The 18,363-nt window shown below is 48.4% G+C and overlaps 2 protein-coding genes across 3 annotated transcripts in view; one reads left to right on the top strand and one right to left on the bottom strand.

Moving 5' to 3' along the window:
• ZNF276 (zinc finger protein 276) overlaps positions 1-1,662 on the bottom strand; it is a 36,353-nt gene extending 34,691 nt beyond the window's left edge. The window contains exon 1 of the mRNA XM_040329643.1: positions 1,435-1,662. Within this exon, the coding sequence (XP_040185577.1) occupies positions 1,435-1,552 (118 nt within the window). The 5' untranslated portion in view covers positions 1,553-1,662. The remainder of the gene's footprint in view (positions 1-1,434) is intronic.
• Positions 1,663-5,682: 4,020 nt separating this feature from the next.
• Positions 5,683-18,363, top strand: part of VPS9D1 (VPS9 domain containing 1) — a 40,496-nt gene continuing 27,815 nt past the window's right edge. For both annotated transcript variants that reach the window (XM_040329637.1, XM_040329638.1), the window contains exons 1-8: positions 5,683-5,861; positions 8,100-8,172; positions 9,979-10,068; positions 11,774-12,011; positions 12,095-12,206; positions 13,796-13,858; positions 13,995-14,047; positions 14,117-14,201. In XM_040329637.1, the coding sequence (XP_040185571.1) occupies positions 5,763-5,861; positions 8,100-8,172; positions 9,979-10,068; positions 11,774-12,011; positions 12,095-12,206; positions 13,796-13,858; positions 13,995-14,047; positions 14,117-14,201 (813 nt within the window). In that variant the 5' untranslated portion in view covers positions 5,683-5,762. The remainder of the gene's footprint in view (positions 5,862-8,099; positions 8,173-9,978; positions 10,069-11,773; positions 12,012-12,094; positions 12,207-13,795; positions 13,859-13,994; positions 14,048-14,116; positions 14,202-18,363) is intronic.

The following is an 18,363-nucleotide window of genomic DNA, read 5'->3' as shown; positions in this document are numbered from 1 at the left end:
TTTTACCAAAAATATGTAGAAGAATACGTATCGGCCCAAACTGAGGAAAAAAAACGTTATATATGTTTTTGGGGGATATTTATTACAGCAAAAAGTTAAAAATATTGCTTTTTTTCTAAATTGTCGCTCTATTTTTGTTTGTAGCGCAAAAAATAAAAACCGCAGAGGTGATCAAATCCCACCAAAAGAAAGCTCTATTTGTGGGGAAAAAAGACAATAAGATGACAGAGACCGATCGTTTCTTTTAGGTAGATTCGGGTAGAATGGAATAAACTTGCGGCGGCGTAGCTTAGCGTGTTTAGGCTACGCCGCCGTAAGTTAGCTAGGCAAGTACATGATTCTCAATGTACTCTCCTGCTAATATACGGCGGCGTAGCCTAAAGCGGGCGGGCGTAAGGGCGCCAAATTCAAATGTGTGTTAGGGGGGCGTGTTTAATGGTAATGAGGCTTGACCTCACGTTTTTTACGTTTTTTGCGAACTGCGCATGCGCCGGGCGCCTACATTTCCCAGTGCGCATTGCGGCTAAGTACGCCGCACGGGCCTGTTGATTTTAACGTGGACGTAAACGACGTAAATCCCGATTCGCAAACGACGTAAAAAATCCGAATTTCGCGGCGGGAACGGCGGCCATACTTGACATTACTATTCCACTAGAGCCTAGCTCTAACTTTACGCGGCCTATCTCTTATGTAAACGGCGTAAAAGTACTGCGGCGGCCGGGCGTACGTTCGTGAATCGGCGTATCTCCTCATTTACATATTCTACGCCGACCGCAATGGAAGCGCCACCTAGCGGCCATCCGAAATATTGCAATCTAAGATAGAACGGCGCAAGCCGGCGTCTCTTAGATATGTTTAAGCGTATCTTTGTTTGAGAATACACTTAAACATAAGTCGGCGTAGATTCCGAGTTAGGTCGGCGTATCTACTGATAATCTACTGATACGCCGGCCTAACTCTACCTGAATCTACCTAAAAGTCACAAAAATCAGCCGCCGATCCAATACTTTTTTTCCCCGCTTCCCTGTGCAGCGATCGGTCGGATCTCCATCCATGTTACAATGTATAGTACGGGGGATCTCCGGGATTTGTGTCCCCATGGAGGAGATTCTCCTCACTTCCCACCCCGGGGGACACCGCAGGAAGGGGGAGGGGAGTGTTGGATGGATTAGCAGATTTGCATACACTAACATACTGAACTTTTCTTTCTTTAAGGGGGTTTTCCATCAATAACTCCCCTCCCCCCTCCTGTGTGTGACAGCTCCGGTCCCCTCCCGGTGTGTGATATGGGGGGGGGGGGGGGGTGCACACTCCATGCAGACATTCCCCCCGGGGCTGTCACACACAGGAGGGGGGGGAGGGGATGTGGGCGGAGTTATGTAGTGTGGGGGGCGGGGTTGTCTCTCCGGTAGGTGTCGGTCGGTCTCCTCTCACCCGCTCCGCTCTCCTCCTCCTCGGCCGGTTTCTCTCCCCCGTCCTCCTCCTCTCTGGCGGCTCCCCGGACATTCCTCCGGTGACATGCCGAGCTCCGCCCTCTCCGGTCCCGCTTCATTCCGCGGCTTCACCCGCCGACACCGGAACCGACTACCGGGGCCGCCATTCACCTCAGAGCAGCGAGAGCGCCGCGCACAGCGACACCCGGTGTCCGTACAGAGGTACTACATCTCCTCACCGAACTGCGACACCAGTGTCCGTACAAAGGTACTACATCTCCTCACCGAACAGCGACACCAGTGTCCGTACAGAGGTACTACACCTCCTCACCGAACAGCGACACCAGTGTCAGTACAGAGGTACTACATCTCATTACTACAGCGACACCAGTGTCCGTACAGAGGTACTACACCTCATTACTACAGCGACACCAGTGTCCGTACAGAGGTACTACACCTCATTACTACAGCGACACCAGTGTCCGTACAGAGGTACTACACCTCCTCACCGAACAGCGACACCAGTGTCCGTACAGAGGTACTACATCTCATTACTACAGCGACACCAGTGTCCGTACAGAGGTACTACACCTCATTACTACAGCGACACCAGTGTCCGTACAGAGGTACTACACCTCATTACTACAGCGACACCAGTGTCCGTACAGAGGTACTACACCTCATTACTACAGCGACACCAGTGTCCGTACAGAGGTACTACACCTCCTCACCGAACAGCGACACCAGTGTCCGTACAGAGGTACTACACCTCATTACTACAGCGACACCAGATTCTGTACAGAGGTACTACACCTCATTACTACAGCGACACCAGTGTCCGTACAGAGGTACTACACCTCCTCACCGAACTGCGACACCAGTGTCCGTACAGAGGTACTACACCTCATTACTACAGCGACACCAGTGTCCGTACAGAGGTACTACACCTCATTACTACAGCGACACCAGTGTCCGTACAGAGGTACTACATCTCATTACTACAGCGACACCAGTGTCTGTACAGAGGTACTACATCTCATTACTACAGCGACACCAGTGTCCGTACAGAGGTACTACACCTCATTACTACAGCGACACCAGTGTCAGTACAAAGGTACTACACCTCATTACTACAGCGACACCAGTGTCCGTACAGAGGTACTACACCTCATTACTACAGCGACACCAGTGTCCGTACAGAGGTACTACACCTCATTACTACAGCGACACCAGTGTCCGTACAGAGGTACTACACCTCCTCACCGAACTGCGACACCAGTGTCCGTACAGAGGTACTACACCTCATTACTACAGCGACACCAGTGTCCGTACAGAGGTACTACACCTCATTACTACAGCGACACCCGGTGTCCGTACAGAGATACTACATCTCCTCACCGAACAGCGACACCAGTGTCCGTACAGAGATACTACATCTCCTCACCGAACTGCGACACCAGTGTCCGTACAGAGGTACTACATCTCATTACTACAGTGACACCAGTGTCCGTACAGAGGTACTACACCTCATTACTACAGCGACACCAGTGTCCGTACAGAGGTACTACACCTCATTACTACAGCGACACCAGTGTCCGTACAGAGGTACTACACCTCATTACTACAGCGACACCAGTGTCCGTACAACTGTACCCCCCCAAATCCACACTCACTGTCCCCCCTCTACACTGACTGCCCCCCCCCCCCATCCACAACCATCACCCCATCTACACTGACTTCCCCCAATCCAGAACCCCCCCATCTACACTAACTGCCCCCAATCCACAACTATCCCCCCCATCTACACTGACTGCCCCCCCCCATCCACAACCATCACCCCATCTACACTGACTTCCCCCAATCCAGAACCCCCCCATCTACACTAACTGCCCCCAATCCACAACTATCCCCCCCATCTACACTGACTGCCCCCCCCCATCCACAACCACCCCCCCCTCTACACTAACTGCCCCCAATCCACAACCACCCCCCCCATCTACACTGACTGCCCCCCCAATCCAGAACCATCCCCCCATCTACACTGACTGCCCCCCATCTACACTGACTGCCCCCAATCCAGAACCATCCCCCCATCTACACTGACTGCCCCCCATCTACACTGACTGCCCCCCCAATCCACAACCATCACCCCTCTACACTGACTGCCCCCCATCTACACTGACTGCCCCCCCAATCCAGAACCATCCCCCCATCTACACTGACTGCCCCCAATCCAGAACCATCCCCCCATCTACACTGACTGCCCCCCCAATCCAGAACCATCCCCCCATCTACACTGACTGCCCCCAATCCAGAACCATCCCCCCATCTACACTGACTGCCCCCAATCCAGAACCATCCCTCCATCTACACTGACTGCCCCCCCAATCCAGAACCATCCCCCCATCTACACTGACTGCCCCCAATCCAGAACCATCCCCCCATCTACACTGACTGCCCCCAATCCAGAACCATCCCTCCATCTACACTGACTGCCCCCCATCTACACTGACTGCCCCCAATCCAGAACCATCCCCCCATCTACACTGACTGCCCCCAATCCAGAACCATCCCCCCATCTACACTGACTGCCCCCAATCCAGAACCATCCCTCCATCTACACTGACTGCCCCCCCAATCCAGAACCCTCCCCCCATCTACACTGACTGCCCCCAATCCAGAACCATCCCTCCATCTACACTGACTGCCCCCCATCTACACTGACTGCCCCCAATCCAGAACCATCCCCCCATCTACACTGACTGCCCCCAATCCAAAACCATCCCCCCATCTACACTGACTGCCCCCCATCTACATTGACTGCCCCCAATCCAGAACCATCCCTCCATCTACACTGACTGCCCCCCCCATCTACACTGACTTCCCCCAATCCAGAACCACCCCCCCATCTACACTGACTGCCCCCAATCCAGAACCATCCCTCTATCTACACTGACTGCCCCCCATCTACACTGACTGCCCCCAATCCAGAACCATCCCCCCATCTACACTGACTGCCCCCCCAATCCACAACCACCCCCATCTACACTGACTGCCCCCCATCTACACTGACTGCCCCCAATCCACAACCACCCCCCATCTACACTGACTGCCCCCCCAATCCACAACCACCCCCATCTACACTGACTGCCCCCCATCTACACTGACTGCCCCCAATCCACAACCACCCCCCATCTACACTGACTGCCCCCCCAATCCACAACCACCCCCATCTACACTGACTGCCCCCCATCTACACTGACTGCCCCCCAATCCACAACCATCACCCCTCTACACTGACTGCCCCCCATCTACACTGACTGCCCCCCATCTACACTGACTGCCCCCAATCCACAACCATCACCCCTCTACACTGACAATAGACTGGCTCTTTGTTTGAAAAGGTTTGCAGACCCCTGATCTAAATAATCAAAATCATAATTATTATTTATAATAATCTATTATAATAATATCATTTATAATAAAATAAATTATAATAATGTGATAAATGATGATGATAATAATAATAATGCAATAAACACAAGTTGTATTTTCCCTGCGGTACCTTCTGGTTTTTTTCTAATTTAATTTTTATTGTGAATCTCTAAACTGAAAATCTCAATAATAATATAATTATATTTCTTTCTATATACATTCCACGCTTGATACAATGAAGCAATGTCGATGACAAAACGCGGGAGAAATGACAATATAACTTATTGCAGAATTGGTAACTTTAGAATATCTGAGACAAATGTAGAAATATTTTTTTGGAAATGGTGGATGGGATCTGGTTAGTCTAGATTGCAAGTCTATATAAGAACGCACCTCATCCCAAAAAAATATTTGTAGGAAAGAGAGTAAACAGTGGTGGGACTGTAACGGTGCAAAAATGGAACAATATATCGAAAGATTAGGTTTAATAATTTATTAAAAAGATAATGCATCAGGCTACATATGTAGCAATATCTTTTTAATAAATTATTAAACCTAATCTTTTGCTATATTGTTCCATTTTTGCACCGTTACAGTCCCACCACTGTTTACTCTCTTTCCTACAAATATTTCTTATTAGAATATTAGAATTATTAGAATATTTCTTATTCTGCTCAGCAATGACATTCTCCTTATTCCCTGTCATATGGTCCTCCGACCTGTAGGTGGCGCTGCGCACATCCTCTCTCTCCTGCCTCTGGCTTCTCCCTGGGCCAATCAGAACCATTGTTTGTGTACGCCGGGAACATTTTCCGGCCGGGAAGCGGAGCGGCGTCTCTCGGGTTCCGGAAAGTTGGGTGTGTGTGTTTATTATTGATCCGCCCGCTGGCTGTCATGGCCTCCCCGGCTGGGGACGGGGCTCTGAAGCCGCTGCAGAGAGCCATGAAACTGGCCAAGGGAGCCATCAAGCTGGACACCGGGAACCGGCACCGGGTGAGGAGGTGTCACCTGTCATTGTGTCCCCCATCCTCCAGGACTGATTATTAACCACTTCCCTGCCGGGGGGGCAGTTCTGACCTCATATATGGAACAATTAGTGCTGTTTTTTTGTTGTTTTTTTTTACAATTATTTTATAGCTTAAAGTGGAGGTTCACCCTAAAAACGATTTTTTAACATTAGAGGCAGCATAGTAAGGGCATATACTTTCGGCATTTTTTTTTTCTCCGTACTTACCTTTATATTCTGATTTTGTCCAGGGCTTCCGCGTTCTGACGACTCCGGGACTGGGCGTTCCTATCCCTGCCTCAGGGTTCCAATGACTGCGGGACTGGGCGTTCCTATCCTTCGGTTCGATGATTGGCGGCTTGTGAAACAGGTGACCTGTCGCACAACGCGCGTCACCAGATTTCCGGAAATAGCCGAGCTGCGAGTCGGCAATATACGGCGCCTGCGCCCGCCGTGTAGCGCTGACTGCGCAGGCGCGGTATAGTGCCGACTTGCAGCTCTGCTATTTCCTGACATCTGGTGACGCGCGTTGTGCGACAGGTCACCTGTTTCACAAGCCGCCAATCATCGAACTGAAGGATAGGAACGCCCAGTCCTGCAGTCACTGAGAACGGAAGCCCTGGACCAAATCAGAATATAAAGGTAAGTACGGAGAAAAAAAAAAAAAAACGCCAAAAGTAAATGCCCTTACTAACCTGGCTCGAATGTGTGTAATATTAAAAAAAATGTTTTGGGTGAACCCCCGCTTTAAGGGTTTCTGCTAGAAACTTGGAACCCCCAAATATTATATATAGTTTAGCAGAGACCTTCGAGAATAAAATGGCGGTGGTTGCAATCTTTCACATGGCGGCAGCGATTTTTTTTCTTCTGGGACACAAGTCAGTTTCCACTCGCCTGTCCATAGAGATGAATGGAGCAATCTGTGAAAATCTGACAGGTGGACCCGTCATGTGGAGGTGTCTTATTCTCTGGATGGAGGCTCCGGATTAAGCATGGGCTCCGGCGTGTTCGCAAAGCCCACGAGCAGAGTCCACCAGGAAATCGGCACCGCGCTGCGCTAATCATGCGCAGCTGCAGAGAACGGGAAATGACTCCCTGCCTGTGATTAGCGAGACTTCCTGGCGGGCTCTGCACGTGGGCTTTGCGAACACGCCGGAGCTCATCCTTGCTCCGGATCCTAGGAGGGGGGGGGATACCCGGGGTGGTCTGCATGTTTATACCAGAGCTGCACAAATCTGGGAAAAATCTGAATCAGGATTTCCCTGCTTACAATAAAGATCACGATTATCTCGGCGTAAAATATTTCACGTTATACAAAACAATTGGGCCAACTTTCGTTTTTTTTTCTTATTTATTAAAGTATACCCCCCCCCCAAAAAAAAATAGCATTTGAAAGATCGCTGCGCAAATACAGTGCAACATAAAATATTGCAACAACCGCCATTTTATTCTCTGCTAAATATATATATATAATGTTTGGGGGTTCTAAGTAATTTTCTAGCAAAAAATACTTGGCCAGATTCAGGTAGACGTGCCTAACGTTAGGCAGGCGAGTAGCGTATCTCATATACGCTATGCCTCCGTAAGTTAGAGAGGCAAATGCTGTATTCACGACGCACTTGCGTCCTAAGTTACGGCGGCGTAGCGTAAATGTGCGGGCGTAAGCGCGCCTAATTCAAATTGTGAAGAGGTGGGCGTGTTTTATGTAAATAAAGCATGACCCCACGTAAATGACGTTTTGAACGAACGGCGCATGCGCCGTCCGTGGACATATCCCAGTGCGCATGCTCCAAATTACACCGCAAAGACTCATTGGTTTCGTCATGAACGTAAATTACGCCCAGCCCCATTCACGTACGACTTACGCAAACGACGTAAAAATTTCAAAATTCGACGCGGTTCCGACGTCCATACTTAACATTGGCTGCGCCATCTTTTTGGTGGAATATCTTTACGCCTGAAAACGCCTTACGTAAACGGCGTATCTTTACTGCGACGGGCAAGCGTACGTTCGTGATCCACCTCTATTATTATTTTTTTTTTTAACAGACCCAGAAGTAGGTTAGTGTAAACCTCTATGCCGGCGTCTCGCTCTATGCCGGCGTCTCGCTCTATGCCGGCGTCTCGCTCTATGCCGGCGTCTCGCTCTATGCCGGCGTCTCCCTCCTATGCCGGTGTCTCCTTCCTATGCCGGTGTCTGATTTCTCCTTGTTGCTCTCATACAGGAGGCCTATGTGGAGTACCTGAAGAGCGTCAGTTTTATCTCCCAGTTCCTGGCGGAGGAGGCGGAGCAGAAAGGTAACCCCTCTGTGTGATATTATTTTTGTCCTTTATTCTAATGTACATTTATAGCCATAGAGGAATTTTCAAAACAACCTACCTAATGAAACTGTGTGTAAATTGGATGTATGTGAATGGGGCAGAGTGAATGCTCCCAGATGATATTCTCTGCAGTGTAAATGTGGATAATACTGAATTACGACCACTAGATAGCGCTGAGTGTATTAGGCAATAAGTATGCTCCTCAGCTCCATCTAGTGGCCATAATGTGGTATTTTCATTCAGTTGTCATACCCCATGTTTCCCAATGATAACCATTCATATACTGTATGTGTTCATTTTGTAGCAACTTCAAAGTAGTTCATTCACTACTATCAGTCCGACTTTCATGCAACTTGAGGCCTTCAATGTTAATCCTCAAATTAAAATACAAATACTGGAGCTGCTGACTTTTACTATATGGACATGTACCTGTCCAGGGAACTCGTGATGTCGGCACCCCAGCCGATTTTTGAATTGATTGTCGGGTGCAGCCGCCGCCATTCCAGGTAAGGGGACCGGCAGTGAAGCCTTTCCGTTTCACAGCCGATTCCCTACTGCGCATCTGTGAAGCGTGCTGTGATTTCTGATTGGCCCGGCAGCAGGGGAGGGAAGAGGGGGGACCAAACATCCAGGAGATCAGGCCACGGCCCGGTCTCCCAGAATTGGGGAAGGGGACCGGTCAAAAACGGGCCCCTGTTCCCCCTGAAAGGTACCAAATGTGACACCGGGGGGGGGGGGGGGGGCGTGGGTTTTTAGTGTAGAAGAAGCAATTAAGCGGAAGTTCCACTTTAGGGTGGAACTCCGCCCTAAAGTCGGACCTGAATGTTTTACATGCAACAGCCGGTCAAACTTTGCAGAGGGACAACAAGTCGCATCCAAAGTTGCATCTCAAAGTGGTGTGACTTTTGGAGTCCTACAGGTGTGAATGGAGCCTTAAAGTGGATCTAAACTCTCCCCCCACCAGGGGTTGTCTTCTGCATAATTCAGATACTCACCCACCCAGCTTTGTGCCCCCCTGGTATCCTCTTCTTTTTTGCCAGTGCTTTGTCCCACGCCGCCATGATTTCTGTGACGTCATCAGTAGGCGCTGGCTTTTTCGGGTTCAGCTGGCCTACTGATAGCATGTCGCTAGGCCCGCCCCCCTCTCCTCTTTACTGAATGAAGGACAATATCTCCTGAGATGCGTGACTTGCAAACCCCAGGAGGCAAAAGGAGCGCAGTCTACATGATCTGCCTCGGCGAATGACGTGATTTTGCACAGAGCAATGTTTAATTGATAATCCAATAGACAAACAGCTATACATATTTTTTTCATAAATTAGACCCTTTCTGATTTACCCAAAAAGTATTATTATGCGTATAGTAATGTAATCTTGCTATTGATTAAAAGCAGGTCCCATAAAAGAACTCCATGCCTTACATTAAGGTGTAAATCTAGTCAAAGTTTTGGATAGAGCAAGGAAGGAGGAACATTCTTATGTGTGGTTTGTGTCCTATTGGGGAGATTTCTCTTCACATCCTCTCTGCAAAGTGAGGGGAAATATCTTCTTAGTTGTCACCAGAATAAATGTTCCTGCCGTGTCGGGGTCCAGACAGGTTTTGTTACATAGAAATGACGCAGTTCTTCTATATTTTAGTAATCCATATACATTGGTAGATAGAATAGAGGAGGATCCGTTGTCATGTAGTTCCAGTGATTTGTCTGTGATTGGTCCTTCTGGTTATGAATATTTGATAAAGATCCTATTATTATTATTATTATTTATTTTTTTGGCCTGGCAGGGGGTGAGTTTCTGAACTCCGACTCACACAAGATGCTGAAAGTGGCGGATCAATGCCTGGAGAGGGCGCGGACGACAGCCGGTAAACTAGGTGAGTCCATATACACCAATAACCCCGATACACACCAGGGGGGGTCCAACTTCTGCGACTTCAACAAAATTAAAAGGACATTTTGGGTCTAGCGGAAGACACTCCATCTTTTCTTTCTCCTCTCTTCCTCTCCACCCCCTCCTCTTCCTTCCTTCCTTCCATTTTCTTTAGATTTTAAAATCTCTGTCTCTCTCTCTTTCTCTCTTTCTCTGTCTGTCTGTCTGTCTGTCTCCCTCTCCCTCCCCATCAACACTATCTGCTATTGGCTGAACAAAGAACTGTTGGATGGGACTTTAAAGGTCACAAACTCTGGAGTGCGTTAGAAAAAATTATTTATTGTTACATAAAAAGGTAGATCAGACACAATGATCAAATGTTAAAAACGTGACCCATCAGATGTGGTATACATGTGACAAACAAAAAAGTACAACAATACATATACAACTACTGTGACACTGTTACGCTCAAGTGAATGGTAATCCCTGGTACTCGACGCGTTTCCAGTTTAGCACCTTTGTCAGGAGTAAGAAGCAGGGATGAGTACGGTCATTATTTGTTTGACTCTAAAACGATAATAAAGAAGACCTATCACAGAGGACTGCAGACAAGATATGGGGTGTGTACGATGGCTATTAAAGTATGACATAGCTACATGCTAATATAAACACTACATACCAAATAGAGTGATTCCATGTGGAACACAGACGAGGCAACTGTCAAGATGGGGGTACATAGGAACACCAACCCAGGATCAATGTGGACTTGGGATCATGAATTCCTGGACCTGTTTGAGACAGGTAGGCAGTGACAGCCAAGTTCCAGCGGCCCAACGTGGACTGATGACAAAAAAAGGAGGGGGAGGGGGGAGAGGATGGGACATATTAGTGTCCAGTCAACTCCCAGATTTTATAATGAGAAGCAAGCGGCAAGAGGTCCCACAAAATGGGGGAGGGGGAGGAACAAAGAGGGGGATTAATTTACTGATACTGATCACTCCACAGTGATACGTGGTTACAGTTAAAGACTGGGATGTGTTTTATTAAACCGGCCGATGTCTCCCGGTATTCGGCCCGTGTGTGCAGGCTTTACAGCGAAGGAGTCCCAGCTGTCAGAATACAATAGCACAGCAGGGAGGATTCCTCTATCCACCTTGCATGTGTGGATGGGGGAATACTGCAGTTTTTGCTTGCAGTTCCAGTGCATTTTTGCTACAATTTGCTAGATTACAGTGCAGTTCTGTGTAGAATAAATGCAGCACGCTCTACTTTTTTATTTTTTTATTTTTTTTAACTGCACTGGAAACTGGCTGCACTGGTGTGAACTAGAGCTATTGGAATACATGGAAAACACTGTGCATGCATTTTTAGTGCAGAAAAAAAGTGCACGGAACTGCGTCTGGTGTGAGCTGGCACATTAAAAAAAGAAAACTAATGTAGCCATCACATAAATGTTGCTGTCAATCAAAGTCAGTCAGCCAATCAAGGGAGAGAGGGGTGGGGCCAGGTCGGGGCTCTGTGTCTGAATGGATACAGGGAGCTGTGACTCGGCTCAGGTGCCCCCATAGCAAGCAGTGTAAGAAGTTCTTTCACCTTATAGCATAGGATGCATGAAAGTTTACAACCCCTTTAAGTATGAGACCGCTTTCTTCTCAAGCACTTTTGTAAACGAATCCCCTAATGATTGTGTAATGTGGCCCCTTCTACAGGTAAAGCTGATGTAGAGTTGATGACACCGAAGAATCGTGTCTCGGAGGTCCCCGATCCTCCAGCCACTCCCGATGTTTCTGATCCTGCCACAACTACCTCTGCGCCCTCCCGGGCTTCCATGGGCCAGTCCTGGGGTCATCGTAGGTCTTGCTCTGATGAGGTCCAGAAACACGGAGGCTTTCCCTCCCCAGAGGTTTTTCAGATGCTCAGAGCGGCCGAGGCTCAAAGCTCTAAAAAGTAAGATGGAGGAACCTGAATGGGTCTTGTAAGAAGTCTACAGTGAGCAGTTGATTGGTGAACAATGTGTCCTTTATCCACAGGGAGCTGACACCCCTGCAGGAAGCCTCCATACAGAACCAGAAGCTCAGAGCTACATACGAAGCCCGTCTCTCCAGACTGGACCCAAGGCAGGCCGCTCAGAAGACCTCCCTGGTTAGTGTCCTAATATTACCAGGTCTGGTTTGTGTTACAGAAAACAGCTGGAGTAATGCTGGCTGTAGATGGATGGATTTGACAAGCTTGCTTGTGTGGATGGAGGAATCTTCTCTTTTTTTTTTTCTCTTGTTCGGCCTTCTGGCTGAATAGAAAAAAAGAAGCCCCTATGGTCAGCTTTACACCAGAATTGTCACCAAGTGTTGTTTTATTCTGTCACTTCCACAATCTATAAAACAAGAGGATAATACAAGCTGCCAATCAAACCTCGGCTCTTTAAAGTTTTCAAGGTTACACATCCCCGACTACAATAAACTTTTGATGTCTATTTTTTACCACTTAAAGGAGAACTTCACCCAAAAAAGGTGAAGTTCCTCTTGTTTTCATCACCCCGTGACACATTTGGCACTTTTTGGGGTAACAGGGGTGGGTACCTGGTTTTCACAGGTCCCAGAAGACTATAGCGCACCCGGCGATCGGTGATGCAGGGTGTCCGTCTGACACCCTGCATCTCCGATCTCGGTAAAGAGCCTCTGGCGGAGGCTCTTTACCACGTGATCAGCCGTGTCCAATCATGGCTGATCACGATGTAAACGCGAGTAGAGGAGAGCCGATCAGCAGCATTCCTGACAGGGGGGTTTGCGCGGATTGTTCATCAGCGCAGCCCCCCTCTGGGATGCCCACACTGGACCACCAGGGAAGCCCCAAGCATGTGGATGGCCAGGTACATCCCCCCCATGGCCATCCACATGTTTCAAAACATGCCCAACATGTGCCCACAAATGTCCCTCAGTGCCCACCTATCAGTGACTATCAGTGCCCATCTGTGCCACCTATCAGTGTCACCCATATGTGCCTATCAGTGCCTCCTATGAGTGTCTATTGGTGCCACCTCATCGGTGCCGCCTTATCAGTGCCCGTCAGTGCAGCCATATCAGTGCCCTTCATTGAAGAAGAAAACTTATTTATATAAAAAAAAAATTAACAGGAACAAATGAAAACTTATTTTTTTTTTTTTTCAAAATTTTCTGTCTTTTTTTTTTATACGTTGCGCAAAAAATAAAAATCGCAGTGATGATCAAATACCACCAATAGAAAGCTCTATTTGTGGGAACAAAATGATATCAAATTTGTTTGGGTACAGTGTAGCACGACCGCGCAATTGTCATTCAAAGTGCGACAGCGCTGAAAGCTGAAAATTGGCCTGGGCAGGAAGGTGCGTAAGTGCCCCCCCCGGTATTGAAGTGGTTAAAAGTCAGCAGCTACAAAAAGTGTAGCTGCTGACTTTTAATAAACAAACACTTACCTGTTCCATGGTCCAGCGATGCGGCCGCACGGAGCGTCTCTCCACCGGCACCTCCATTCACACTGTGGGCACCCGGCCGTGATGGCTTTCGGCTTCGCAGCCCGTCACGCGCTGCACTCTAGGCGTGGACAGGCGATCTCCTGGGATCGCAAAATTTAAAACGACTTTTTTAAAATAGGATTTGTACAGCTTGGGCTCAGCTCTATTTCAGAGATTTAAAGCAGATGGATGTTGTAGAGTGGATGGTGTCACACGGCTTGTAACATTTTGTTTTCTTCTCCAGACTTTGTCACTTCAGCGGCAGATGATGGAGAACCTGGAGATTGCGAAGGCCAGGGAAGAGACTGTATCCTTCACTGTGGGCGGAGTCCTGTGATCGGACAGCCGACCTTCACATCTGTTCAATTGAATGATAACTTTTTCTAGCCCAGTGCTAACAATGGCCTAAGAGATGCTAATTCCTTAACCCCCCCCCCCCCCAGCTGCAGAGGAAGGCAGAGGAACGTAGGGTCAGACTGCAGGAGGAGTCAGACAGGTAACTAGAGATGATTTTTAGAACGATGTGCAGAGCCTTCTTATCCCTCTTCCCTTGTATTTTCTGCAGACGCTTCAAAAGTGAGCGCCTGACGCCGGCGCAGGAGGAGCAGAAGAGGCTGTATACCGCAGTGCTGGAGTACGAGCAGGACCATGTGAGTACAGCGCATTCCGCCATATAACCTCCTGCAGACCTCAGCCAGGGCTTCATCTTCCCAACGGCTTTCATTCTCAGTGGCAGCAGACGGGCCATGTTTTCCAGATGTATCCTCAGGCCTTGTACACACGATCAGTCCAAACTGATGAAAACGGACTGAAGTTCAGTTTCATCGGTCCAAACCTACCGTGTGTACGGCCCATCAGACTTTTGTCCTTCAGTCCAAAGTTTTAGAACTTGCTTTAAAATCGGACTGATGGACGCCTGACCGATGGTTAGTACGCAAAAGCATCGGTTCATAACCTGCGCATGCTCAGAATCAAGTCGACGCATGCTTGGAAGCATTGAACTTCGTGTTTTTCAGCACGTCGTGTTTTACGTCACGGCGTTGGACTCGATCGGATTTTGAACTGATGGTGTGTAGGCACATCAGACTTCAGCCTTCAGTCCGTTTTCATCGGATGGACTGATCGGGCCAGATTCACGTAGCGCAGCGGATCTATAGATCCGCTCGATCTACGTGAATTAAGATCCGCTCCCGCAAGTTTAGGAGGCAAGTGGCTAATTCACAAACCACTTACCTCCAAACTTGCGACGGCGGATCCTAAATCCCCCGGCGGAATTCAAATTCCGCGGCTAGGGGAGTGTACTATTTAAATCAGGCGCGTTCCCGCGCCGATTTAAATGCGCAGGCGCCGTCCGCGAAATTTCCCGGCGTGCATTGCTCCCACTGACGTCGCTAGGACGTCAGTGGTTTCGACGCTTACGTAAACGACGTCCGTCTTCGAGAACGACTTACGCAAACGACGTTAAAAAATTCAAATTTGACGCGGGAACGCCGGCTATACTTAACATTGGCTGCGCCTGATAAAAGAAGGGGTAAGTATACGACGGGTACGCCGCTACGGAAACGTCGTAAGAAGACTGCGTCGGGTTCCGCGTACGTTCGTGAATTTGCGTATCTCGCTGATTTACATATTATTTATCGTAAATCAGCGGGAACGCCCCCGGCGCCATTTTTAAATTGAAAATAAGATCCGACAGTGTAACACAGTGTAACACTGTCAGATCTCAGCCCTATCTATGCGTATGTGATTCTATGAATGAGGCGCATAGATAGGACCAGTGTAAGTCAGAGATACGATGGGGGATCAGGAGATATCAGGAGATAATACACCGGAGTATCTCTTTGTGAATCTGGCCCATCGTGTGTACGGGGCCTCAGAGTTATTTGTGTGCCTGGCTGAAGCTGTTGCTGTTTATGAACACATTGGGGGAAGATTTACTGGAGGGTGCAAAATCTGGTGCAGCTGTGCGTGGGAGCCAATCAGCTTCCGCCTCCGTTCACATCGGCGCAATTTGATCGCAGCCTTTCGCCGGCAGTGGCACTGTACCATTCGGTGCGATGCCAACTTTGCGGCACCGCATTGATTTATAAAAGTAGTTCCTGCATTACTTTTGGGCGACTTCAATAGACATTTGTGCATGAATCCACACAGATGTCTTTTAAAGCCCCCGAAGTCAGACTGAAATGGTGCGAGTTCAGGTGAAGCCGAACGATTTTGAAGCCATGTTTACTGTGAACGAGAGCTTCGGGTCTAAGGCCTCGTGGACGTTAAAATTACGTTATAAAAATGCCAGCAGCTTTGCAGTGAGTTTTTCAGTTATTTTTTGTGTTTTTCCACGTTGGTATTTTTCAGCATTTCGTGTTTTTTTCTTTTTCGTTTTGTCTAAAGATATATTTATTTGTTTATTTCAATGGATCAAAAACGTTAAACGCTGGTGGGCGACGTTTTTGAGCATTTATCGACGTTTATCAGGGTTGGAGCGTTTTTACAGCTGAAAATCGTCTCTCAGAACCCACTAGTTTTGTTTTTTTTATTTTTTTTGTTTTGTTTTTTTTATTTTTTTTGTTTTGTTTTTTATTGCTCAAAAACACCACTGCCCCAAACTGCTGATAACAGCCTATGTGTGCATGGAGACACACAGACCCCTTTGCAGGCGCTGTACCGCTAAAAATAGCGCCTGCAAAGCGCCCTGAAAGAGACGCTGCTGTCTGTCTCTCCAGTCTGAGGTAAGTGCATGGGGGGGGGGGGGGGGTTGTTCCAACAAGGTGAACTAACACTTTCAGCCTACACAAAAGGCTTTATTCTTTGGATTGCTGGTTTCTTGTGGCTGTCGCAAAGATCTATGATGGGGGGGGATGTGAGTTTGGAGCGTGCTATAAGGGCCGGTTTACACCAGACGCAGTTCCGTACAATTTTGTGCGCATTTTTTCTGCACTAAAAATGCATGCACAGCGTTTTCCATGTATTACAATGGCTCTTGTTGGCTCTAGTTCACACCATGCAGTCAGTGTCCGGCGCAGAAACTTACCGGAAAATGACTGCGTGGTGTGAACTAGAGTCATTGGAATACATGGAAAACACTGTGCATGCATTTTGTGCAGAAAAAAAGCACATGGAACTGTGTCTGGTGTGAACTGGCCCTTAAAGAAGAAGCTGAATTCCGACCCGCGCCGCTTACAGCAAGTCTGATCTTTGATCTTTGATTTGTTGCACAGCAAAAAGTGCTGCTGCTATCCAGCACCTCTGAGGGGCTGATTTACTAAAGGCAAAATGACTGTGCACTTTGCAGAGCAGTTGTTTAGTAAATGAGCAGAAGCTCTGCTGACCTCCATCATCCAATCATGTGCACGTGATTGGGTATACTTTGCAAAGTGAAGCCTTACCTCATTTTCTAAGCTCTGGAGCAACTGCTCTTGCAGAGGGCAACTAAGTGCAGAGTCATTTTCCCTTTTAGTAAATTAAAACCCCAGAGTGTTAAAAACAAAGAATTGGAAATCACACTTCAGGTAACTCCATTGTGTAGGTTTATTATGTAACTGCAAACCCCGTCTGGCTCCTTCTTCCAACTTGTTTAACTTGTAATAAAGTCCTAAGTGATTGAATTTGCATGTCCCCTGCTGGGTGCTGGTCTTTCCATCGCTCCAATGCCTGATAGTGACTGGGGGGTCAGTCGGAGAACCACAGCGCTCAGCAGGAGACAGGCTATCCCAAACCCTCCAAAATGCTGAAAAGAAAGTGTCTGCCCAACTCTGGATCGAAATCTTTGCCCACCGGATGGGTAAAATCTTCATTTTGTTTGGGTTCACATTCTGGATCGTAATGAGAGTTGGACTTGTTGATCCTTCTATAGATACTGGCCCAGATTCAAGAAGCTATTGCGCGGCGCAATAGCTGTTTTGCTCCCGCGTAGCGAATGCCCCTGATTCAGGAACATCGCTACGCGGACTGCAGCCTAGGATATGACAGACATAAGCCTCCTTATGCCTTCATATCTCAGGCTGCATTCTTGCGTTGGCCGCTAGGGGGCGCGGCCATTGTGATCGGCGTATAGTATGCAAATTGCATACTACCACCGATTCACAAAAGTTGCGCGGGCCCTGCGCACGCAAGGTACGGAGTTTCCGTACGGCGACTTTAGCGTAAGGCTGCTCCTACTCATAGTAGGCGCAGCCAATGCTAAAGTATAGCCACCCTTCCCGCTCGTGAAATTTGAATTTCACGTCGTTTACGTAAGTGATTCGTGAATGGCGCTGGAGGCCATTCACGTTCACTTAGAAGCAAATGACGTCCTTGCGACGTCATTTGCCGCAATGCACGTCGGGAAAGTTTCCCGACGGAGCATGCGCTGTTCGCTCGGCGCGGGAGCGCGCCTAATTTTAAATGATTCCCGCCCCCGGCGGGATCATTTACATTAGGCGCCCTTACGCAGGGCAAATTAGCATAGCGCCAGCGCAATTTACGGAGCTACTGCTCCGTGAATCGCGGGCAAATCAAAATATTTGCGTGGGCGCAGAGCAAAAATCGGTGCCCTTTGCCCACGCAAATATTGCGCGGTTCTACCTGAATCTGGGCCAATGGATCCATAATGACGGCTACTGTAGATGCCATGAATTGTGGAATTGGGAACAATTTTAGGCCCCGTTTCACAAAGCCGGTTTGTTGCAAATTCTTGCTGCTAGGATGACTGTGTTATCTGATCAGCAAGTATAGAATGGGAAAGACACATGTATGTGATGCATGCAGGGGCGGACTGACCATTCAGGCACTCGGGCACTGCCTGAGGGCCCCATGCCACTAGGGGGCCCCATCAGG

Source organism: Rana temporaria, chromosome 11 (genome assembly GCF_905171775.1).
Source record: "Rana temporaria chromosome 11, aRanTem1.1, whole genome shotgun sequence".
NCBI lineage: Eukaryota > Metazoa > Chordata > Amphibia > Anura > Ranidae > Rana > Rana temporaria.
Note: the sequence above shows the minus strand (reverse complement) of the source record. Positions and strands in the feature narration are given on the sequence as shown.